Raw genomic sequence first — 25,558 nt, 5'->3', positions numbered from 1 at the left:
TCTCTAGATGGAGATTACGTAACTCTAGCATGCATCAGTGGTGCGTGCACTTTACGTACTTTAAGCACGAGCACGGCTTGTGATAGTTGTTTTAAGCATTACCATTTTGTTGGCATCAAACTAATGCTTAATCTGCAAACATGGCTCAAGCATGGCTTGAGTATCTACTTCACGGATCATCAATAGTTCACTTTTGATGCCCATGGAATCTCAAGGAGATCATCACACCCTGTGGCTCGACTTCATGAAGGGTGCAAAGAGCTCAGCATGGCCGACTTCTTGTCACTATTTCTACAAGCCGACAGAGGATGCTTGCCACACAATACTGGTTAATTTTAGTTGAAATTGCTCGACAAGGTCGATTCTTTTTGTCATGCTATTTGCAGCCACATCAGTTGGCTATTAGCACTACCCGATTTAGGTGAAGCAAGGCTTCTATTTATGCATCAACGTTTGGCATATGCTATGAGCATACAAACTTGGGAAGGCTTTAACAAACTGTTTACAGGTTATTTCATTTCATATACGACGGAGTTATATGATACAAGAGGGCGTATATCCATATGCGACAAGTTTCTTTCGCACGGCAGATTTGGCTATGAGCCATCTTACATGAGCTTTCCATTTGGAATCTCATGACAACTGGTTGCAGCAACAACTACCAGGTTAGCCAAGTTTAAGTTTTTCTTATTTTTTCCATGTTTACACTTTACTTGGCAATTACTGTCATTGTGCAAAGCAAAGTGCTTTGGCAATTTTACATGAAGCACGACTTCTCCCTTGTGCCGAGATACTGCCATTGATTTGGAATCAAGGGCTTTGGCACACAAGTTTGGGGAACTGGAAAAATAGGGAATGTCAGCTCACAAAATCCCTACCAGTTTATTCTGTGCAAGGCACTTATGGTTTTGGTTCTCACGCCTGAGACCGTTATAGTAGCCAAGGGCTTACGTTTTTGCATGCAAGGCATGCTAAGCAGGTGGCATGGATTCCACCACTTTATGCATTATGCTTCTGCTATCACACTCGCAACTCTGTCAAGGACAGACTAAGTGATGGATTGTTGAACCTGATGGTTGGTTGCTATCAACACCCAACAACACTAAAAGGAACCTAAATCTAGGATTTATTTCACAGGCAAAGTGCCAATGCTAAGTCATTTTCATACAATCATGACCCTGCAAGGCAGGTAGATCACGATGTGGTTGTGTTTTTCTGTTACCTCTCTCAATGAGAGAGTCATAGCACAAACTTCTTGCATGCTTATAGGATACGCTGCACGTTAGGCACAAGATGCACACGATCATGGCAATCAACTATACACGTCATAGTCGTTCAAGGAAAGTTTCGGAGCCCAGCATGCTCTTCTTCTCTCTCATTCTCTCTCTTTAAGGGAATAATGAAAATCTTCTAAGAAGCTTAATCTACTCGTGAGTCAGCCTGATCCAAGGTGCTCTAACTCTCAGCTAGCACGTGGCTAAGATGCTCCTCAAATTAGTCTTCATTGGTTCGTCCATTGAACACTAATTTGCACAAGGGAAATGAGCCACACAGGCTAAGAGCCATTGTCCGGCCAAGGGTAAGACCCAACTATTGGCTTCTTTTTTTTTTTGGGTGATTGTTTTCAAGAGTGAACAGATCTACCCAGGGAAGTATACATCGACGTTAATGTACAAGCAAGAGTCTTGTCATTATGGATGTTTAGGGTGTCATTTTTGTACTACAGGTTTTCAGTGCGACACTCAAGTTGAGTTTTTGATAATCTTCAACTCACAGCAGATGATCTCTACAAGGAAGTACAGATGCAGCAATCAGTTGCGATAGCATGGCTGTCCACTAGAGCTCGACAATTCACTTGTGTGAATTTCTAGCTCTCTCTATAGCACTACGGAGTGTCTATGGACGTATTGTTTTGGGGTACGACCCGACGGGTGACTACTACATCACCCCATAGGCATTGAGGATCATAGTTGATCTACATTGAGGATCACAGTTGATCTGCATTGAGCATCACCGTTTGATCTCTCCCAGTTAGACTTTCAAGGAAAGAATTCCGCAATCTACCACGCGGTAGCGGACAAACTCAACTTTTCAAGTTGATTCCAATCATTATGTACACGGTTAACTATGTTGGTTGCCGTTACCTGCTAGTTGAGCAGTTTCTACAGAGGGTCTTACCATGGGGTTTGACTACGTAGATGTTAACCAATGGGGTCGGATTGCGCAGGCAACACCCACGGTTTCCAGTGCAAGTCGTATAAATACGCTTGAATGTTTCATAGCCATGCCAAGGGCATGTTGGAACGGAGTATTTTGGACCATAGCGTCCACTATACCTTATGCTGATACGAACCTAGTTGTAGGGTTCGATTTGGCACATGTTGTCACATGGGACACAACATGGTCTAGGAACTCAAGGAGTTCAGTTTAGCCAGTGTGGAGCATGATAATGAGGGTCCCTCTCACTCTTGTCGTGGAGTGTTTGCATTTACCTCCACGCACAAGTACCAGCTCATACTTGATGGATGTCGCTTTTCTTGATATCCTTGTTTGAGACATATTCCACATGTGGAGAATATGAGTCTCTTGGATTGAAACTAGCGCCAACTTTTTACCAATGTGTCGCGACAAAGTCCCTAGGTACTGGTCGCATCCATTGGTTCGACCATTTTATGCACACAGTATCAGGAGCAATTTCAGTGGCCAGAAATTGTCGGGTACTAAGTACAAACTTGTTACGATTACAAGTGCTGTGAAACCACCTTAACGGAGGGTCGTTTCTACATATAGCTAAGTATGCTATGTACATGAGAATGTCTCATGGTTGGTACCTAGGTGTGACTGGGTTGCACATTCTATTATGGTACAACTTTTGTTGCAAAATATGCTATATTCATGAGAATGTCTCATGGTTGGTACCTAGGTGTGATCAGGTTGTCACATTCTATTATGGTCCAAATTTGTTGCAAGACTTTCACGTACATACCGTGGAAAGTCTCATCATGGAATTTCGGTTCGGATATGTTTGTGTTAAATGCATGCACACTAGGTGTTATGGGCCCTAGTGTTTAACACAAATTTATTCGGAGCGACATGCAAATTCATGGACATTATTGTTTCTTCAATTTTTTGCACTACCCGTGCAATCTCTCTTGCAAATTTAGTATGAGTTTACACCCTGCCATACAAGGTGATGGCTGAGTATGGGTGTTCGTGATTGGCTGCTTGAAACTCCAATCTGCTTTCAACCTAGTTGGCTGTCTCCATTCCATATCGAGTTTATGGCTGGATACTCAATGATTGAGTCATAGTTTGTCGTCAGTCATGGGCGACTGTCTGTAAGTGGTTGGGGGAAAGCACCTCACTCTTACTGTTGCTATTCATTCCGCGTAGGATGGGCAGCTTACAAGTATTCTATTTAGTACTAAAGGATATGCAAAGTGCATACATTAGTAAACCACGCAAAAGAACATGCTAAGTACATACGTTAGCAAGAAGTAAAACAACTGGATCGGTTACCTTTCTGGTTTGGAGTTTGCTTCATATGATTAAAGGCATGTTACGGCTAGTTCTAGTCTCTGCCTGTTATTCTCAAGTTATCAACCTTAATCATCAGTTTGGATGAGGTTGACTATTGGCACGAAACCACCGCAAGTCAAGGACTTGGTTGCTACTGATGAGTATGTCAGCATAGTACTTTCATGGAAAGATGAGCCGAGGTTATATTGCACATTCCAGTACCTTCAGAAAGTCTGAAACCTGGGTATGCATTTAAACACCTCTTAGTTGTGTGAGTTCTAAATGGAGCCTTCACGCTCTTTTGATTATGAGTCGGTTAACCAAGACGGTTGCATAGGGACAAGAATGTAGAAAATCAAGATGTTACTCTTGATTTCATTGAACCTCCCAATGAACCGGGTTCCAATTCAACGAACCGTTGGATCCATGAGGGATGCCACGGTGGAAAACATTAGTGTTCTTATGAAGATACCACCACTTGTGTTTTCGAGGACCAAAACGCTTCTCCAAGGGGGGAGTAATGTCATGCCAAGGGTAGGACTAAAAGGGCACGGCCCGGGCAATGTGCCGGGCACACATGCAGTAAAGGGGTCTATATATGGAAGAGGGCCAGGGCCCTGTATATAGGATGGTTGGGAGGTTATTCGCATGTCTGTCTACCCGCTGGCTTCATAGTATCCACTTTGGATTGATCCATATGTAGCCCATTAGCTGAAATAACATGCCCAAGATAGTGAATTTCATCTTTCAAAAAATCGCACTTAGATTCCTTGGCATATAATTTATTTGTTCGTAACAATTCGAACACTTGCCTCAGATGTTGTAAGTGTTCTTCTTCAGAAGCACTGTATACGAGAATGCCATCGAGAAAAACGATGACAAATTTGCCCCAAGTATGGCCTCAAGACACTAACCATAAGTGTCATGAAGGTTGTGGGTGCATTGGTTAAGCCAAATGGCATAACCAAAAACTCGTAGTGTCCAAATCTTGTACGGAATGCAGTTTTGGGTATATAAGCAAAAGTCAAACGTTAAGTATGGAGCCCGATTTACCACTTGTAATTTTCTATGGTAAAAACGCACATTTGTAAGGCCCCCATTATGAGGAGAAGCCATCGCGCGTGAAGAAAAATCACTCGCTGAAAACCAAAATTTTCATGGCCAAGAATCAGGGGCAACTTTAGGGGCCTCGGGGGCTTCCGCCCCCGAGACTTTTTTTTCCTCGCCGAAATATTCCTTTTCACCGAAATATTATGGCCGGACGGCAGCCGGAAAGTGGTCGGAAAATGACCAATCGGTTGGTCAGTAGTCAATGGCCGGTGGGGCCGGTGGCCGAATTCAAAAGCGGATTTGTCTACACAAGGGCGGCCACACATGGGCGGATTGGAGGGTCCGATTTGGACTTATTCACACAAGGGCGACTGCATATGGCTGCCTCTCATGAGAGAGGGCAACACTTTTGGCCTATAAAAGGAGGCCATTTCTACACACATTAGATAGTGTGAAGTTGATGCAACAAGGTGAGTGTGAGAAAGTGAGAGTGAAGCAAGGCGGGAGCTCTATTAAGGGTTTAATCCCTTTGTAAATTACTTCTTCTTTTGAAGTGCTAAAGGGTTTAATCCCTTTGTAAATTACTTCTTCTTTTGAAGTGCTAAAGCCATTGAGTGGCTGCTTTCCCGTGGACGTAGCCCACATTGGGTGAACCACGTATATCGTGTGTACTCTCTCTCTCTCTCTACTCTATAATCTCTTGTGTGTGAAATCTATCTCTCTTCATTAAGTAATCTACTCAAATATCTATTTAGCTACGTCATATTTCCTAACATCAAATACGTACTTGGTGATAACCTGACCGCAAGTCTATTTTCGTAAAAATATGAGCATGAGTGAGCTTGTCGAACAACTCATCCACACGTGGCAGTGGATACTTGTTCTTAACAGTAACCGCATTTAAGCCACGGTAATCTACGCACATGCACACACTACCGTCTTTTTTCTTCACTAATAGGATAGGAGAAGCCCATGGTGAAGAACTGGGTTGGATAAACCCTCTGCTAAGATAGTCAGCAAGCTTACGTTCCACCTCAGCAGCTTCAGAGTAACTCATGCGGTAGGGGGGTTTACTGATAGGTTTACTGCCTCCGACCACATCGATGCTATGTTGCACCGATCATGTCGACGGTAATCCTGGTGGCAAATCATTAGGAAAAACATCATGAAATTCCTTTAAAAATCACTAGCAACCTTTGCTTGTTGGGAAGTAGCCATCGGTGGAAGAGATGAGAGAGAAGCATGCGGCGTTGAGGAATGTTCAACAGATTCAATGTTAGAGAAAAAATAAGACAATGAGTAACACAATAAAACTTGATCTATTTCATTATCAAACGAGCTGTATAAGCTCAGCTATACATATCAGTGGTGAAGAAGGTACATCCTTCTCTCCTAACAACAACACATATGCGCCATGGGATTCAAACATCAAGATGTTGTGCTCATAGCTACGCTTCAGTGATGGTCCTAGGCTATGCAACCATTCCCTACCAAGGACCACTTCTGTCCTCTCCATGTTCATAACCTGAAAATCCAAGGATGTGGAGTAGACTTGTACTTCCAACGGGACAACTCGGACTTGAGTATCCCAGACTCCAGCATCATATCCATTCATCATTGCTACCTTGTAGCGGTGGGTACTCGGAGTTTGAGGCAATTTGAGTTTTTTCACCAATCCATAATTGATAAAATTGTGAGTAGCACCGTCATCTACCAAGATACACACCTTGTGCCCTTGCAGAGATCCGTGCATACGTACTAACTCATGTGGTCCGAACGTTTGTTGCCACATGGAAGCTGTGTGACAGCATTCATGCACCACCTTGGTGTGTGTTACTTCCACTGTAGAGAATCGTGAGGAAGACTCAAGAGGCAGCAGTTGCACCATGTGCACTGCTTTCTCCTTGCCATTAGCAGCAGATTTCCCCTTGGGACAATCCTTTTTGCCATGACCGCTTCCTAAGCATTGAAAACATAATTTCTCTTTCTTAGCTTTATCAAAGTCCTCAGGAGAGAGAGGACCTTTGGACCCCTTGGGTTTTTTAGATACTTCAGAATTGGATACTATAAATTTCCTTTTATTGTGTCCGTACTGTGTGGGTGTATTACCATGTGTATTAGCAGGCACGTGATTATGATGTGATTTCTTTTCATTTGGATCATCGTGAATATGTGCTTTCACTATGGTTTCCTCAAGTGTTTTAGGGTCTTGAGTCTTGATGTACTTCTTAAGCTCTGGCGTCAGACCACGGATAAACCCACATACTTGCTGAAAGGTGTCTAGTCCTTCCAACTTGAGGATAACATCCTGATAGTGAGATATATATTCAAGTAATGATGGGTATTGGCACATGGAACACGTGCCCCAAGCCGTCCAATTCCGATCTGCCTCATTTGTAGGCAAGAATTCTTTGTGAAACATAGCTTCAAAAGTTGCCCAACTCTATGGCATGATATTCTTCTCCTTGAGAGACATCCACCACTTGTAGGCCTCACCTTCTAGAGTTAAGCTTGTTTGCAGTGCTCTGACCTCATTCGGAGTATGCCGTAAGTCGTGAATTCCATCCCACTTGCTAAGAAAGATACTCACTGCATCCTTATTTGTGATCTCGATCTTCTCCCTTAAAAGTCGGTGGTTTGGTGTTTTTCAACAACTCATCCACCTCCTTTGCAGTGAGAGTGTGCAAAGAATTTGGAGATGGACCCTGTCTATGATCAGAAGGGCCTTGCCCCTGTGTAGCAACGTGCTCATGCATGTGTGTGGCAATAGGGCCCTTGGCCCGCTTGCTCGTAAGTTGTATCACTAATGTAGATAATTTAGTGACGTTTTCATTTAAAGATGCAAAATTTCCTTCCATGACTAATATGCGTGTCTCAAGTGCACAAAATTCTTGAATATGCGTCGCCACCCGCTGTAGCGTCGTGGGCACTCTCCGTGAGAGCATCCGGCCGCGAGCCATCATGGGTAGGATCAAGCGTTTGATGCTTGAAATCAAAGGTCCTATTAATATATGAATCCATGGCAACACCGTGCAGTGGAAGGAATAGAAGGAAAAATACCTGGAGTTGCAAAATAATATCATCGTAGTATGATGCACTGCAATAGGTAATTAGCTGTGCTAATTACGTTCGTGCTCCAAGGTTGAAGCGATCGGTAATTTGGTTGGTAGTCCGAGCTTGTTAATTTGTCCGTTCAAGGGTACTGATGAGATTTGACGCAATCTCAGCGGAAGGTTTCAAAGCAATAGTTGCAGTTCTATACCCTCACGTATGGTGTCTGGGAAACAATCCGTACCGTTCACGAGCAAAGGGGAAGAAACCTACTGTGGGTACCCACCCTTAAGCTTCAAAAAAAATTTGTTGTCCAATAACCCTAGGGGTTTTGGGCGCCCGTAGTGTGGAAAAAAGCTTGACTGCAGCGCTCTGTCACAGCGATGAGAACGAGCAGGGGAGAGAGGTATCTTGAACGACGTTGCTCGGGGGGGCTCGGCCCTGTGTCGGGTTCGCCTCAGCAAGCCAGCGCGACCCCATCCGGCTAAAACGCGCCCGCTTTCGTCATGGTTGACCTCTGTGGTGTTCTCCCCGCCAAGGTCGCCTGCACACACCCTTGAGGGTGTTTTCTTTTTCGCTTAGCAAGCGGCCATGCCTGCCTCCTTCTCCCTTTGCATGTGCATGCTTAACCAAAAGTAGTGGTCCACGACCCACCCCTCTTGCCTAGAATAACCTTGCTCTTGATACCAGTGTAAAGACTAGGGGAGACTAGAGTTTGGAATCCACCTCCCAACCTCCCACTATATAGGCCAAGCTCCTAGCCCTTTGCCCTAGTTGGATTCCCTTTCCACATTGCTTAGTCCAGCCCTTGGCCCAGTCCAAGACTCCCTGGCCTTGCCCTTGTCCTGACACTCGAAGAGCTCCTCGTGCGGAGTGGAGGCACACGATCAATAATGAAGCCACTATCAGGCTTCAAGAATGACGCAGCCGTGTCACGGTCCACTATTTTGTTCAACTCTGAAGAAACAAAAAGCAAAATCGCATTATTGTCAAGCATGCATCAAGCATTTGCTATAAGTTATCAAGCTATTGAGTCACCATTTTCAAACTCCATCGAGCGAACATCACTAGATTCACCGCACATAGGTTCCACGTTGTCATTGTAGCCACCGTAATGTCCATCGAGTGAATTTCGTGAGGAGGAAGAGGCAGCCATATTAAGAAGGCAGTGTGGTCGTAGTCGGGGTCGTTCTCAGGATGGCAAGCAAGGTTGTAGCAAGAGTCGCAACAAAGACATGCGAAATGTTGAGTGTTACTATTGCCATAAAAAGGGACACTTGAAGAAAGATTGCCACACAATGCAGTGTGCTAAGGGAAAGGAAAAAGCAAAGTCTGACAAACCTACAAGCAGCATGAAAATTGAAGAGCTTAATGTGGTTGAGTCTCCAGCCATTGATACAATTTCTGACGTGCCAAATGATGTGTTGATTTTCACATCGGATTTGAGCCCTAATGAATTGTTAGCTCTTGACGAGTGTTATGCGCAAAATTGGATTGTGGACACATGTGCTAGCTTTCACGTGACTCCTCACAAGGAGTGGTTTTCTACATACACTGCCACACATGCACAATGAAGCTAAGCAATTCTTATGAGCTTGTTATATGCGGTGTGGGTAGCATCAAGTTTTCTATGCGTAATGGCACTGAGTTTATGCTACATAATGTCAGACATATACCCAAATTGACAAAGAGTTTGATGTCACTTGGACAGCTGGATGATTTACACTACCATATTTTCTCATGGTTCTTGGATTATCAAGATGGGAAATTTAGTCATGCTTAAAGGACAAAAATTTGGCTCATTGTACTCACTTTATGTCTCTTCTGTGAAAGAGAATTCTATTTTTGTAGCCGAGGTGCCGTCTACAAAGTTGTGGCATAGCCGGCTAGGACATATGAGTCAAAAGGGAATAAAAGTCTTGCAATGTTCTGGTTATATCCCTGTGTTAAATTACTCTAACTCCTCTTTATGTGAGCATTGTATCTATGACAAATAGACTAGGTTGACATCAACGCTTTTGGACAAGGAGTTAGGGAGTCCTCTAGATCTCGTTCATAGCGACTTGTGCGGACCTATGCCAACCAAGTCTCTAGGGGGAGGGGGAGCGTTATACTTCCTAACATTCATAGACGACTCTACTAGAAGTGTGTGGGTTTATCTCTTAAAATAGAAGAGCAACGTCTTTAGTGTCTTTAAGAAGTTGTTAGCATTTGTAGAGAACCAATCGTGTAGAAAGCTTAAAGATTTGTGTAGTGACAATGGAGGCGTGTACATCTCCTGTGAGTTCAAGGACTTTTGCAGTAAAAGAGGCATTACAAGATGGTTTATCACATCTTACACACCCACCCAAAATGGTGTGGCTGAGAGAATGAATAGAACCATTCAAGAACGGGTCACTTCTATGTTGTCTATGACCAACTTACCTCAAGAATTTTGGGGAAAAGCTGTTATGACGGCTCCTTACTTGATCAATTGGTCACCTAGTACACCACTAAAGTACAAGGTTCCACATGAGATGTGGACGGGTAAAGAGCCCAATTATGACAGGTTACGTGTATTTGGGCGTGAGGCATTCTCACATGTGCCAAAAGCGCTTAGACAAAAGGTGGACGCCAAAATCACACGAGTGCATCTTCATTGGATATGGTGTAGACGGAGAGATGGGATATCATCTCTGACACCCAAAATCTAAGAAGGTTATACACAGCTCACAGGTGATATTCAATGAGTCTAAGATGCATAAAAAGCCAGTGAAAAACGTTGAGTATCACTGAGTATGGTTTGAGGATGTTTCCTCACCACCAATTACACATAATGTTGGACGTGTTAGTGATGCACCCTCCACTACTACTACTACTACTACTACTACTACTACACACACACACACACACACACATGTTACTCTAGAGAGAGTGGAATCCAACAGTCAGGCACTTCGAAGATCTACTCGTACATGTCGTGCGCCTGAGCATTTTGAGCAAGGATTAGACTACTTGCTAGTCACTGATTGTAGTGAACCTACTTGCTACAAAGAGGCCATTCAAAAGAGGCTATGCAATCTGAGTATAACTCGATCTAAGCAAATGAAACTTGGGAATTGACAGAGTTACCTACAGGTAAACAAACATTGCCATGCAAATGGGTGTACAAGAAGAAGTATACCACAGATGATCCCGAGCCTAAGCATAAGGCTAGATTGGTTGCTAAAGGGTTCAAGCAAATGAAAAACGTGGATCGATGAAATATTTTCTCTAGTGCTCAAGATGACTACATTGAATTTTATGCTTGGTCTGGTAGCTATCGAGGACATGGAATTGGTCCAAATGGATGTGAAGACAACGTTCATTCATGGGGATCTTGAAGAGGATGTCTACATGAAACAACCAGAAGGTTTTGTGATAAAGCCTGAGAAGCCAACACGGGCATAACTGGTGTGTAGACTCAAGAAAACTTTGTATGGGTTAAAGCAAGGCTCAAGACAATGGTACATCAAATTTGATAAGTACATTCAGTCCCAAGGTTACGTACGGAGCCAAGAGGGTCACTGCTTGTACACAAAGAGGTTGAATGATGGTTCCCTCATCATTCTGATTTTGTATGTGGATGATGAAGGAGTACGAGCGGAAGTGCGACGCGAGAGAGAGTGCGAGAAGAAGAGCACGACGATATGGTGAACTCGCTCTACTGTAATGTGTAGAGCAAAGTGAGTTCTTATTAGGTTTTTACAAAAGAATATGTGTACATACCTGGCGGCTCGCCCACTTACTTGGCCGACCACATTGGGCTTTATACCCCAACAACCTCCCACTTAAAGTCCAATGTGGTACTTTAAGCGTGAGAGAAGCTACTATACAAGCTAATATACAAGAGATGTAGAGAAGTGATGCACTACCCTACACCTAACTGCTTGCGAAAATGCACAAAGCTCTCTGAGGGAAGTCCTTTTGTAAGTAGATCAACAGGATTTTCTGTGGTGTGAACTTTGACAAGCTGAAGTTGCTTATCCTCGAGCATTTCCCTGATGAAATGATACTTCACATCCACATGCTTTGTCTTTGAGTGATAAACTGGATTGCGAGCCAATTGTATAGCACTTTGACTATCACAATATAGCACAGGCATCTCTTCTTTGATTCCCAAATCTGTTACTAGTCGATTAAGCCAAATTGATTCTTTGCATGCCTCTAATGCTGCAACATATTCAGCCTCTGTAGTAGACTGAGTAACACAATCTTGTAATCTAGAACGCCATGATACTGCTCCACCAGCCAATGTGAAGACATACCCTGACGTAGACCTTCGGTTGTCTAAGTCACCTGCATAATCTGAGTCTGTAAAACCCTTTACACTTAGCTCCTGACTCCCATAGCATATACGCATACTCTTTGTAGCTTTCAGGTATCTCAATATTCCTTTCACTGCCTCCCAATGTTTCTTGCCTGGGTTTGACATGTATCGACTTACTACTCCCACTGCAAATGCAATGTCTGGGTGAGTAGCAATCATTGCATACATCAAACTACCCACTGCAGACGCATATGGAATCTTATCCATTTCAGCCTTTTCTTCCTCAGACACGGGACAATCTTGTTTGCTAAGTTTCACATATGGTGGCAATGGAACACTCAATGCCTTTCCCTTCTCCATATTGAAACGTTGCAAAACCTTGTCAATATACTCTGTTTGAGATAACCAAATCAACTTCTTTGATCCGTCTCTCTCAATGCGCATACCAAGTATATGACTTGCCTCACCCATGTCTTTCATGTCAAACGATTTTGCCATCTTTGACTTCAAAGCTGAAATCTCTTCCAAGTGCTTGCCAGCAATCAACATGTCATCCACATACAAAATAAGGATCAGCCAACTACCATCCTTAGCCTTCTTTGTATATAGACAGTGATCGAACTCACTACGTTTGTAGCCTTGAGAAAGCATAAACTTGTGGAATTTATGGTACCATGCCCTCAGTGATTGTTTTAAGCCATAAAGACTCTTTAACAACTGGCATACCCAATCTTCCTTGCCTTTCTCAACAAACCCTTCTAGCTGCTGCATGTAAATTTCCACATCTAAATCACCATGCAAGAACGCTGTCTTGACATCCATTTGGTGCAACACCAAATCTAATATGGCAACCAATGCAAGAAAGCATCTCAATGTAGTCATCTTGACCACCGGAGAGAAGACTTCATCAAAGTCAATGCCTTGTTCTTGCTTAAAGCCCTTGGCAACAAGCCTTGCTTTGTACTTTGGTTGACTATCATGAGCAGTGATCTTATACCTGTAAACCCATTTACAAGGTAGAGCCTTTTTGCCCCGTGGTAATTTAACTAGCTTCCATGTCTGGTTTTTATGCAGAGCTGTCATCTTTGACTGCATGGCCAATTGCCAATTCCCGGAGTCCTTCATTTGCACTGCTTCCTTGTAACTTGAAGGCTCATTGCAATCAGTCAACATGACATAGTTCATAGATGGAACAAACCTATCAGGAGGTCGCATGACACGTCCAGATCTATGCACAATAGGTGGCTCAGGCTCAGCCACAACCTGTGGTTCCAATCTATCCTGTCCTTGCTCCTCTTGAGCCTTGACATTTTGTCTTGCACGTGCAGGTCCATCTTCTTGGAAGACAACTCTTCTAATCTCCTCAACCCTCTCTGGTTTAGAATGATGTTTGGATTCATTAAAGTGAACATCATTGCTGCGGACAACCTTTCTGGATTTGGGATCCCAAAGTCTGTACCCCATCTCACCAGAATTACCATAGCCTAGAAAGATGCACTTTCTACTCTTTGGCTCAAGTTTGTTCCTAAATTCCTTCGGAACATGAGTATATGCCTCACAGCCAAAGACTCTGAGATGCTTGTATGAGGGCATTTTGCCTGACCATACCATCTCTGGCACTGAATCCTTCTGCAAAACCTTGCTAGGAGATCTATTTACAAGATGAACAACTGTTGATACAACTTTAGCCCAAAACCCATTTGGCAGTTGTGCATTAGACAACATACTTCTGACCTTCTCTTGTATGGTCCTATTCATCCTCTCAGCACCACCATTTTGAGGAGGATTGTAAGGAGCAGTAAGTTCACGTTTTATACCTTTTGACTCACAAAATTCCTGAAAGGCCTTTGAAACATACTCTCCACCATTGTCAGTGCGTAAGCATTTAAGCTTCTTGCCACTCTGATTCTCCACAAGTGTCACAAACGTTTTGAAAACACTAAACGCTTCATCCTTGTGCTTGAGAAAGTAAACCCATACTTTCCTCGAGTAATCATCTATAAATGTTATAAAGTAAGAAGCTCCCCCTAGAGATAGGTTAGGCATAGGTCCACACAAATCACTATGAACAAGTGCCAACTGTGTATCTCTTCTACTGCTTCTATGCTTATGTGGCTGCTGTGTTTGCTTACCATACAGACAATGTTCACAGAATTCAAAATCATTAAATGAAAAGCCAGGCAAATAACCAGAATGAGAGAAGATTTCCATTCCCTTCTTGGACATATGTCCTAACCGGCTATGCCACAAAGAAACGTTCGGCTGCTCGGTTACATTGATTACATTTTTAGAGACATTTGATACATAAATCATGTAAAGTCCTCCAGAATTTACTCCATGTGCTACTGTCATAGAACCCTTGGATATCTTCCACATGTTCTGTCCAAAAGTGGTGACGTAGCCAGCATCATCAAGTAAACCTGTGCTGATCAAGCTCTTTGTAATTGCGGGAACATGTCTCACATTCTTCAGCGTGAAAGAAGAGCCATTCTGAAACTTCAATTGAACATCTCCAACACCTAAGATCTCACATGTCTACCCATTGCCTAGCCGAACATGATCTTTAGTGGTCACATAAGAGGTAAACCACTCCTTGTTTGGAGACACATGAAGTGATGCTCCTGAGTCTATAATCCAGTCACTCAGTGCATTTCCATCAGATGCTGTAAGAAGAGCTGAGTCCATTGTATTCTTCAAGAAGTAGATGTCTCCTGACACTAGACTGTCATCCTCTGCAACAGTGTTTGTCACATTTATTTCTTGAATCTTCACTGAGGACTTGTTCTTCTCACCATGGTCTTCAGATTTCTCTTTGCCTTTTTCTGCTTTCCATTCTCTGCAGTCTCTTTTCATGTGACCCTTCTTGCCACAATGGTAGCATTCTATGTCACTCTTGCCTTTAGCACTGCGGGACTTGCTACGAGACTGATTCCTCTTTCCACCTTTGTACTTTTCTCTAGTCCTTCCCCTGACAACTAAGGCTGTTCCTTTGCCTTTGTCCATTGTCTTTCTATTGGTTTCTTCAGTAAGCAGACTTCCTTCTACACCTGCTATGTTCAAACCATCTGGAGGTGCAGAATTACTCAAAGCTGTGCGAAAAGTGTCCCAACTTTCCGGCAATGTGATCAACAGGAACATAGCTCTAACAGGTTCATCAAACTTGACACCTTGAGCTGACAACTGACTGTAGATTGTGTTGAATTCATTCAGATGATTGGACATAGGTGTCCCTTCTTTCATCTTCAAGTCAACAAGCTTCTTAAGCCAGTATTCCTGTGAAGCTGCACTCTGCTTCTCATAAAGATCACTCAGCTTTAACCATGCTTGATAAGCCGAAATCTCGTCTACTACATTGAAGTAAACGCTTTCTGCCAAAGTCAGCATAATGGTAGAAAGTGCCAATTCATCCATTTCGCTCCATTCATCTTCGTCCATATCTTCTGGTTTTATCCCCTTGAGCTTTATAGGTTTTATCTGCTTCTTTTGTACCAACACGTGCCAAATCTGCTTCTTCCACAATGGGAAATTGGTTCCATCCAGCTTCTTGATATTGTAAAGAGCAGTGTCCTGTGATCCAACCATAGCTACGCTTCACAGTGGTTTACTTTCCTGGGAAAAATTCGGCAGAGTTTCCCCTGTAAACTGACCTCTGAACCAATATCAACCTGTCAAATGAACCAAAAAAGCTTCAGATTCTACATAAATTTCGGCAGAGTCTCCTTTGTAAAATGGCTATGGTGTACTCAAAAACAGACCAAAAAACAGCTCAAAAACACTGTCTCTCTGACACTGTAAGCTGCGGGTAAACCTGTCCTGCACCTGTACTGTCTCTCACTGTCCTGTCACTGTCCTGTAAGCATAGACTGTGACAATGCCTCAACGGCAGTAAAGCAAAGATGCAATCCCAACTGTCTAACTCACAGTCAATACATCCTAGCTGCATATCTAAGGGTGCTCGAGGGATCGCTCCAAAACCTGTATCACCGAAAGGATCTCAACATTCGAGAATCCCCCAGCTCAATAAAACCTCACTCGACCCTCAACAAAGGCTGCAGTAAATCTGACAGTACATAGACTTCCCACAAAGTCATACATCCACAAATTTCCCACAGTATGCTATAACCGCTGCGGTCGTTGTTTGCTGCGTGACTCACAGCCAACAAACCCTCAACAGACATACATCATCTCTGACAATACATCCCATGTGGAAGTACCTGCAATGTCAGGATGAAATCTGGAATATCAAGCAGCAAACACAAGCTACCTGATGAACCAGTGGATGTCGCCTACAGTCTGTGTGTAGATGCGCCCGTGTCGTATGTGACACGCCTCCAAGAACTGTGAGCCGTCCTTCGATGTGTAGACAACCACAAATCAACACTCTGGGAGTGTCGATATCCTTAGCACCTGCAGTCGTAGGCCGAAAACCCCAAATTTGCAGAGTCGGATCTGCACCCGTCGAGACCATGTAGTCGAAAATGGCCTGCGTAGACCTTTGTCGAAGCTGAACAGTGGCCGAGATGACCTCAGAATGAAATTCTGAGAACACCGAGTCCTTCGGGCCCTCCCACAGGATTTGGGGCCGTGTCTTCGCCTGTCGAATCTCACTCCAATCTGAGCAGGTGACTCTGGCTACCTGCAAGTGCTGCCCCGAGCCTCGATCTGAGCTCTGTTACCAGTTGAAGGAGTACGAGCGGAAGTGCGACGCGAGAGAGAGTGCGAGAAGAAGAGCACGACGATATGGTGAACTCGCTCTACTGTAATGTGTAGAGCATAGTGAGTTCTTATTAGGTTTTTACAAAAGAATATGTGTACATACCTGGCGGCCCGCCCACTTACCTGGCCGACCACATTGGTCAAAAAGTGGTCAAAAAACGATCGGTCGGTTGGCCGGTAGTCAATGGCCGATTTAAAGGCATACTTGTCTTCTCAAGGGCGGCCACACATGGGCGCATTGGAGACTCCAACTTGGACTTGTCTACACAAGAGCAGCTACATACGTCTGCCTTTCATGAGAGAGGGCAACCCTTTTGGCCTATAAAAGGAGGCCTCTTCTACACACGAAATGGATTGTGGTGCATTGTGAAGCTGATGTGAGGTGGTGAGAGTGAAGCAAGGCGGGAGCTCTATTGAGGATATAATCCGTTTGTGACCTACTTCTTGTTTGAAGTACTAAGCCATTGAGTGGATGCTTTCCCGTGGATGTAGCCCACATTGGGTGAACCACATATATCGTGTGTGCTCTCTCTTTCTATACTCTCTAATCTTTCATGTGTGAAAATTATCTCTCTCCATTAAGTAAACTACTATGATATCTACTTAGCTACGTCCTATTTCCTAACAAGGACAACATTGACCTGCCGACGGGTCCGGATGACTACTGGCGCAACGTGGAGAACCACGGTTATATCCTTGTCACCTTCATCACTGTCGTTCAAGAGCAGTTTCGAACATCGATTGGAAAGTTGCCGATGGCAAGGAAGGTAAGGGTGTGAGCCTGTTGGCCTTGGGAACTTGGAGAGAGAGAGAGAGAGAGAGAGAGAGAGAGAGAGAGAGAGAGAGAGAGAGAGAGACCTTGTCCTCAGCAGAGCGAATTACTTTCCAAAAGTTTTCTCGCAACAACACTCGAATGCAACACACACACACACACACACAGAGCCTACTTCATGAAGCTTGTGTGCAGGTTTCTTGTAGAATGGAGAAGAGAACATGTATCTTTGCGTAGTAGCGCGACGATTGATATTGCTATTGCAATCGTTTAAAAAAAAATTTCATGTTTTTTGTTTTTAAGTGAAACACCCACGTGGCACTCTCTCTCGAGCCCTCTCTCCATTCTATAAGTTTCATAAGCAACGAAGTAACGAGATGCACCTCAAGTAATCATGGCACACAAACGAATCTAACAACTGAACTGTGAAAGTGATCTGGCAGTGCGCGATCCCACTGCCCAGTATCTAGCAAGCTGCGAGATCCTTCAGCTTTGTCTGTGTGAGCGTATCATAGCAGTGTGCTTTAGGCAGCATCCCAGATCAGGAGATGTGGAGGTTGAAACAGCTCATACCTAAAGAGCAAGCTGGTCTTGAAGGAAAGACTGTGGAGGTGGGATCTTTGCGGCTACAGATCCGAAGTGTAATTGCAGAAGGGGGGTTTTCGTCTGTGTATCTGGCCAGAGATGCACAATCAGGCAAGCAGTTTGCTGTCAAGCATATAATGTGCAATGATACAGAGTCTATCGATCTGATAAAGAAGGAGGTAAATGCTCTTAAAACCCTACGCGGCCACCCCAACATAATCACTCTTCATGGCCAAGCCATGTATGACATGGGGCGCACCAAAGAATGCTTCATCGTTACAGAGTATTGTGACAAGATGATGGTGGAAGTTCTTGACAGCCGTGGTGCTGGCTTTTTTGAAGAAAAGCAGCTTCTTCTGATGTTCCGTGATATCTGCAATGCCGTTTATGCCTTGCACTGCTTATCACCTCCTATGGCTCACAGGTTAGACTCTTTTCCACAGCACACTAACTCTACCTTTTGGCCACGTCCACTACAAAATGTTTCTGTTTGTTTTGGATACTTGACTTATTGTTTTTCTTTGAACTGTATTAGATTCTTTGGGTCAGACTGGCACAAGTTGTATTCCGTGTTGGGGGTTGGAGAACAAATCATAGACTCATTGAGTATGCATCAGCGTCGCATACTACAAGACACTACTTGTGCTTCGTTCAAAACTGGCCTTTCTAATGACCTTTTTGTTCATCAGGAGGTGGTTATTTGATGTTTAAACTGTTGATTGTTTGTTCTACTTCTTATTTTCTTTCACCACCTTATTGTTGGTGGTTGGCTAGTCTACGGAGTTTAACGTATAATGTTGAAAACTTGGAAAACTTCAATTGGCACTTCTTTGTCAACTCGTACAAGCTACAAAGCATCTTGTGAGGATTCTTTTTTATTCAAGAAAGTGATTCTTACACCAAGTGAAATTCGTCATGCACTTAATGATTAAATGCAAGCGTCACCTTCTCTAGCTATCCTAGGTCTAATTTGAGATCAATGGTGCCTAAAGATTTGTGCACATTTGAGCATCATCTCTCATGAAAAGATACACATTGCTACAATTGTTCATACAATCAATCGTCCTTTTACGTCTTTGCTTTCTCCGATAGACTCCATTTGAGGTGTACTTTGTAGAAAGCCCGATGTCTCCCATTTTTAGATTTTGGGAGTTATGTCTATGTCCATGCACCAAAGAAGTAGTGAGAGAAGTTAATTACAAGTTCCACAAGATATGTTTGTCGGCTACAAAGGGCTACTGTATACTTTAGAGCGGAAGGCATCATGTTTAGTGGTGATGTCTTCTTTGACTACCATGTTTTTGCAGAGACGGTTGTGGCTCCTAGGTCCTCTACGTTATGATCGGTCATACGTTTTAGTGACGCCTTACCCTAGGGTGAATGTTTCGAGGTGAAATGACCATGTGTCGGGGTGAAAAGTTTCGGGCTTGAAACGTTTTGTGGCCTTATCCGAGGTCAAATGACCATGTTTTGGGGTGAAAAGTTTCGGGCTTGAAACGTTTTGTGGTTACGTTGACATTATCCCCAAATTTGCCTTTACTTGAAAATCTTGATGATGAGTTGTTAGATGCGTTGAAAGTGTCGATGGTGATAGCTTAGGACGTACACAAGCTTTCCCAAAGCCCTCCTCCGAGGGCCTCCCACTCTATTGCTAGAGTGGTATTTGCTCTAGATTGCACAAATGTTGATATAATGGATCTAGATGTTGAGATGCTGATGGGATCTTGCTATGGATGCTTGTATCTGTGAGGCCAAGTGCTGAAAACTGAACTGAAAACCCTAGGGTGACTAGCTTGGATCTACAACCTTGATGTTGGTTCGAAATGTCACGTGACACATCCAACCCTATGTGTCCGTGGACAAGCTACAGCATGATCAGGGTTCAGTTCAGTCAAGTCAGTCTAGATTAGAAGTGATTTGGCACTTTTTGTGAGTCTATTCGTAGACCGTGCATGCGTAGTCACTTGGTATAGATGCATATCCTCTGGTTGCACATAGCATGATCGTCAGTATTCCCATCAGAATCCATTAGAATCAATTAGGGGATTTTTCCACTGTATTTAGCCTATTTTCCCTATTTTTGACATTTTTCACTTATTAATTTAAGTGACTTCCCAACAAAAGTATGTAGGGCAATTTTGCTAAGAAAATATATAAGCAAACCAAAGCTAGCATTCTTTGGCAGATGAGCAAGGAGCACAACAGGCCCTCAGGCAACAGGTACTCCCTCTCTCTCAGCAAGAACCCCTCAGCACCCACAAGACTTGGCGTTTTCAGCTTTGCCGTCATCGCCAACATCAAGCCTAGCGTTTTGGTGTCGCTCACAGTCCCCCTAGCCTGGCATTTCAGCCTTGCTATCATCGCCACAGTCCCAGCCAGCCAGCGTTTTTACTAACGCTACCAGATCTGCCAGCGTTTCCATCTTCAGCCTATTTTGCAGCAGATGGACCAGTGTTTTCAGCCATTAGGGAACCAGCAGATTCAGCCCCTCTCAAAAACGCAAATTCAGCCTCTTTAAAACGCAGCCAGACCTGCGTTTTCAGTCGCCCCAAAACAGCCCCAAGTTTGGCAAATTTTCAGCAGATATAAGACCGTAGATTTCAGCCCTTAAGTCGTCGTTGTCGTTGTCGTCCCCGTCGTCGTCACCGACATAGTCCCAAGTTGCATCAGTCCATTGCATCGTCATTGTACCACTTGTGCAATCATAAGTAGACCACTCTCGCCGACGAGAGTGGGGCCTTCGGAGGAGGGTTTTACAACGTCTCTGGTGTTGTATCTCTCTTCTCTCTCTCTATCTCTTAGTCTCATACACTTGCACGCACAGTGTCCATTCACTTTGTTTGTGATCATAGCATTCTCTCATTCAGAATGGAAGGCTCTCCCTTCCATAAGAACAAAAGGAACCTTGAGCACAGTTCGGAGCACTCATCTTGAGCAAAGCGCAAACATTCATTCCGCTGCACCTTACATTGGTATCAGAGCTTGGGCAGTGTTCTGTATCACTCAAGGAAAGAACCACAAGAATCACAAGAATTTTTTTTGCTTGTTGCGGTCGCACAAACCCAAGTTCGCTTGGGCGTGTCGATTCCTAATCGTGTTTTTTGAAGAGTGACAGGAATCCCAAGAAAGAAGGGCTTGTCCAGCCTCCCCTTGTGTCTCTTTTCACTCATTGAAAGCGGACCGTGCACTTAGCGGCCGGCCAATTGACGTGAGGTGGGAAAAAGCAACCCTGGTGTGAGCACAAGGCCGCCAAGGGGTGCGCCCGCAGAAAGGAGTAGAACTGAGGTGAAGAGAAGATCCTTCTCAAACACGGTTTGCAAGCGAAAGAAAACCTCAAGAACCTCAAGATTCTCAAGAACCAAAGAACCCAAGACCCTCAAGAACCCAAGTTCCTCGTGAACTTAAGAACCAAAGATCATAGTGCATGGTCGTCACCCGAAGCGGAATGGATACTTCGCATACAGGTGATGAGCATGAGAGAGGCGGCGAAGATTTTTTCCCACCAGGAGATTTTTTCGACCCTCCCCCTTTGCCATCTACGCCACGAGTTGTACTAACTCCTATAGAGATGATGGTCAAGTCAATGATGGACATGATGTTGGCACAACAAGAATGAAATGAAAGAAATGCAATACAACAACAAGAAGTGAATTGAGTTGCGTTGGCACAATAAGAAACCAATCGCCTTGCTTTCGAACGCGAGCGCGATGAAAGAAATGAACGAAAAGCAGAAAGGGACGCCGAGCGTGCAGCTCAAAGAGAGCTACGCACTCAAGAATTGCTTCGACAAGTGCTAGCCTCGAAGACCGAACCACCCAGACATCGTGGAAGTTCCTCAAGTGGTGCAAGTCACGATGCGGATTCCAACCATCCAGTCACAAAGAAGTTGACTTTCAATAAGTATGACGGTAAGATGGATGCTACGGTTATTCATTCTTAGCTGCATCAATTTAATGCTTATTTTGCGACAACTAAGAAGACAGGAAATAACAAAGTTTTGACGGCAGCTATGTGCCTTGCCGGTGATGCCATTAATTGGTACCACGCATGGCAAGAGGCACAGTTAGCCGCGCACCTAGAGGAGCCGACGAATTCACGTCCCTTTCCTTCAATTGGGTTGATTTCCAAGACAAGCTCAAGGCGCGGTTTATGCAACCTCAGTACCTTGCACGATTGAAGGACGATTGGCGCGCTCTCAAGCAAAATGATATGTCAGTCATGTCTTTTTCTAATTGTGTTTTGCAGCCAGACACTTAATTACGAAAATCGGATAATGAGCGCAAAGAGGCTTTTCTCTTTGGATTGGACGAGTATATCAAGTACGATGTCGAGGTGCTCGATCCAATCGATCTCAACAAGGTGGTAGCGATTGCTCTCGCACAGGAGATGAAGCACAACAAGGGAAAGCCTAAGGAGAACAAGACTTCCACAAGTACCTCGCAGACTTCTCAGAACCTTCAGAACGGTAAGAACGGTAAGACTGGTAAGAATGGTAACTCTTCTAACCAATCTTCCAACAGTCTCTCAGAAAAGAATTCTTCCAATGAATCTAAGGGTAAGGCTAACACAATTGCTAAACCTAAGCTTACTCCAGATGAAAAGGTAGCACAAGGAATTGTAGGAGGATACATCATGTTGGAAGAGCAAAGCACTTATTCTAAGGAAGGTCGTTGTTTTCATTGTCACATTAAGGGTCACATAAAAAGAACATGTCCTAAGCTTGAATCGAATGAATCTAAAGAATCCACAGAACCCACTTCCTCTGTCAATGCAATTAGTAATGTCAGCCCTTAAGTCGTCGTCATCGTCCCCGTCGTCGTCACCGACATAGTCCCAAGTTGCATCAGTCCATTGCATCGTCATTGTACCACTTGTGCAATCATAAGTAGACCACTCTCGCCGACGAGAGTGGGGCCTTCAGAGGAGGGTTTTACAACGACTCTGGTGTTGTATCTCTCTTCTCTCTCTATCTCTTAGTCTCATACACTTGCACGCACAGTGTCCATTCACTTTGTTTGTGATCATAGCATTCTCTCATTTAGAACAGAAGGCTCTCCCTTCCATAAGAACAAAAGGAACCTTGAGCACAGTTCGGAGCACTCATCTTGAGCAAAGCGCAAACATTCATTCTGCTACACCTTACAGGAAAATGCTTTGGCTGAGAACTGAAAATGCAATTGGATTTGAGGGCTGAAAACTGCTATAGGGTTGATTTGCTTCCAAACACTAGAGCTGAAGGTAGATCTGCTGAGGGAAGATGCTGATGCATCTAGAAACGCTGGAGTAGATCTGTTGATGGTGCTTGAAAACAGTGAGGAGGTCCTACCGTCCTCCTAGCAAAAACGCTAGAGGTGCTCTGGGCTTTGGTTGCCCCTCTTGGGTGATGTTCTGATACGCAAATGGTGAATGCTGAGGTTGCTTATATAGCTTGAACATGCACGTCCTTTGACATTTGGGACTGAATTCCATATAACGCGTTGGTTGCCACGTGGCACTACTGTACGGATTTTCGCGTTTAGCGCTCGTTGCATTTGGGCAGTTTTTATGCAAGCTTTTGGTACCAAATGCTTTCGAGTGCAGGTGCTTTTAGAACTGATGCTTTTGGGCTCTTCTTCTTATTCTGTCACTTGACACATCCAACCCTATGTGTCCGTGGACAAGCTACAACATGACCAGGGTTCAATTAAGTCAAGTCAGTCTAGAATAGGAAGCGATCTGGCACTTTTGTGAGTCTATTCGCAGACCGTGCATGACCAGTCACTTAGAGTAGATGCGTATCCTTTGGTTGCACACAGCGTGATCATCAACATTCCCATCAGAATCCGTCAGGGGAATTTTCTAGTGCATTAAACCTATTTTCCCTATTTTTGACATTTTTCACTTATTTATTAATTGACTTTTGTTGGAAACTAGGTAGGGCAATTTTGCTAAGTTTGTATATAAGCAAACATAGCGCTAGCACTTTCTTGCAGAAGAGGCAACAGGAGCACACGCTCAACAGGCACCTTCTAAGCAAGACCCCCAACAACATGGCCTAGCGTTTTTGCAACTCAGCATCAAGCTAGCGTTTTTGCAAAGGACAAATCAGCCTTGGCGATTTTGCATTGCAAAGGAGCTTCGGCATTGGCAGACACAGCAGAATCACTTCACGACATCAGAATTCAGCCCTAGTGTTTTTGGAGCAGTAGGCGACCTAGCGTTTGTAGTTCCTTCGCGACGGAATCCACAGTAGCACCAGCGTTTTCAGTTTTTTAGCATTCAGTACCCGCAGTAGAAGTCCCGAACCTCGCAGATCTCACCTTCCCGCAGAGCAGATCCTCGCCGCACGGTCAGAGCAGCGCAGTTTGCAGATTCAGCCCGGACAACGCAGATTTCAGCATCTGCGGTTTCAGCATCGTCGTCATCGCATCGTCGTCATCGCATCGTCGTCATCGACATAAAGTCAGAATTCAGCAGATAAAGATTTGCAAATTTCAGCCCATAGCATTCTAGATTTCAGCCTGTCTCGTCGTCGTTCTCATCGTCGGCAAGTCCAAGCATTGTAGAGATTTGTGCAATCAATAGTAGACCGCTCTCGCCATAGAGAGTGGGGCCTTCGAAGGAGGGTTTTGACAACATTCTGGTGTCGTATTCTCCTCTCTATCTCTCAGTCTCATGCACCTTCATTCACAGTGTTAATCCACTTTGTTTGTGTCCATTGCACTCTCTCACTTAAGGAACGGAAGGCTCTCCCTTCCGTAAGTAAAAGGAACCTGGAGCACAGTTCGGAGCACGCATCTTGAGCAAAGTTCAACATTCACTTCTGCTGCACCTAACATTTGTATCAGAGCCTTGACAGTGTTCTGTATCACTCAAGGAATGTAATGGAATTTGCCTATTCAATTTGAGAATAACGGAATTTAATGAGAGTACTTTCAAGAAATGATTTTGTGAGCATAGCGGTAGACATAATTGAAGATAGCAACATAATCATAGCAATTAGTTAACTTGGTATAGACAATACTTTTGCAAGAGAGAAAGTTTAGAGAACATGACAACAATTGAGGACCGGATTTATGTGGAGCCGGTCCCCCCTCCAATAGGCATTTGTATTATGATTTCTCCCATAAAGAGAGACTTGTTACAATACAGTCTTTGTGTTCCTTGTGACCTAGGTGATGCCATGAAGATGGAAGGCTTCATGCACCACAAACATAACATAAACTTGAAGAAAGCTTTAACTATCCCAAGCCTCAGTCCCAAGACCTCAAACACCTTCGAAGGTGGAGAGAGCTAGCAGGGAATGAGGGTAGGGAAGAGGAAGAAGAAACATTTCGTAGGAGAAAGAATTAGTTCCTCACTTATCATACTCTTGTTGCTAGCATACATAATAGCATAGTAATGAAGAAGAAGGAGATGGCAAGCTTAAGCATTGAAGCATGGCTCTTGGTTGGATTTGCACTCCATAGCCAAGAGTGTTGGTGTAGGCTCTCAACCTCTACTTGCTTGGAGAGGGAGCTCTTGCACTTTGCATAGCACACAATGAGAGTGATTGTGAGTGTGTGTGGGTGAGTATACCCCCTAGGCACCCCCCTAGC

The 25,558-nt window shown here is 44.0% G+C and overlaps 1 protein-coding gene across 1 annotated transcript in view; it reads left to right on the top strand.

The window, feature by feature from the left end:
- Positions 1-17,759: 17,759 nt before the first annotated feature.
- The window catches only part of LOC147452873 (uncharacterized), a 56,685-nt gene continuing 48,886 nt past the window's right edge, over positions 17,760-25,558 (top strand). The window contains exon 1 of the mRNA XM_086518455.1: positions 17,760-18,405. Coding sequence (XP_086374581.1) covers positions 17,945-18,405 — 461 coding nt within the window. The 5' untranslated portion in view covers positions 17,760-17,944. The remainder of the gene's footprint in view (positions 18,406-25,558) is intronic.

This window comes from Adiantum capillus-veneris, chromosome 8, assembly GCF_014529385.1.
Source record: "Adiantum capillus-veneris isolate H3 chromosome 8, ASM1452938v2, whole genome shotgun sequence".
Classification (NCBI taxonomy): Eukaryota; Viridiplantae; Streptophyta; class Polypodiopsida; order Polypodiales; family Pteridaceae; genus Adiantum; species Adiantum capillus-veneris.
This window is presented reverse-complemented; position numbering and strand designations above follow the sequence as displayed.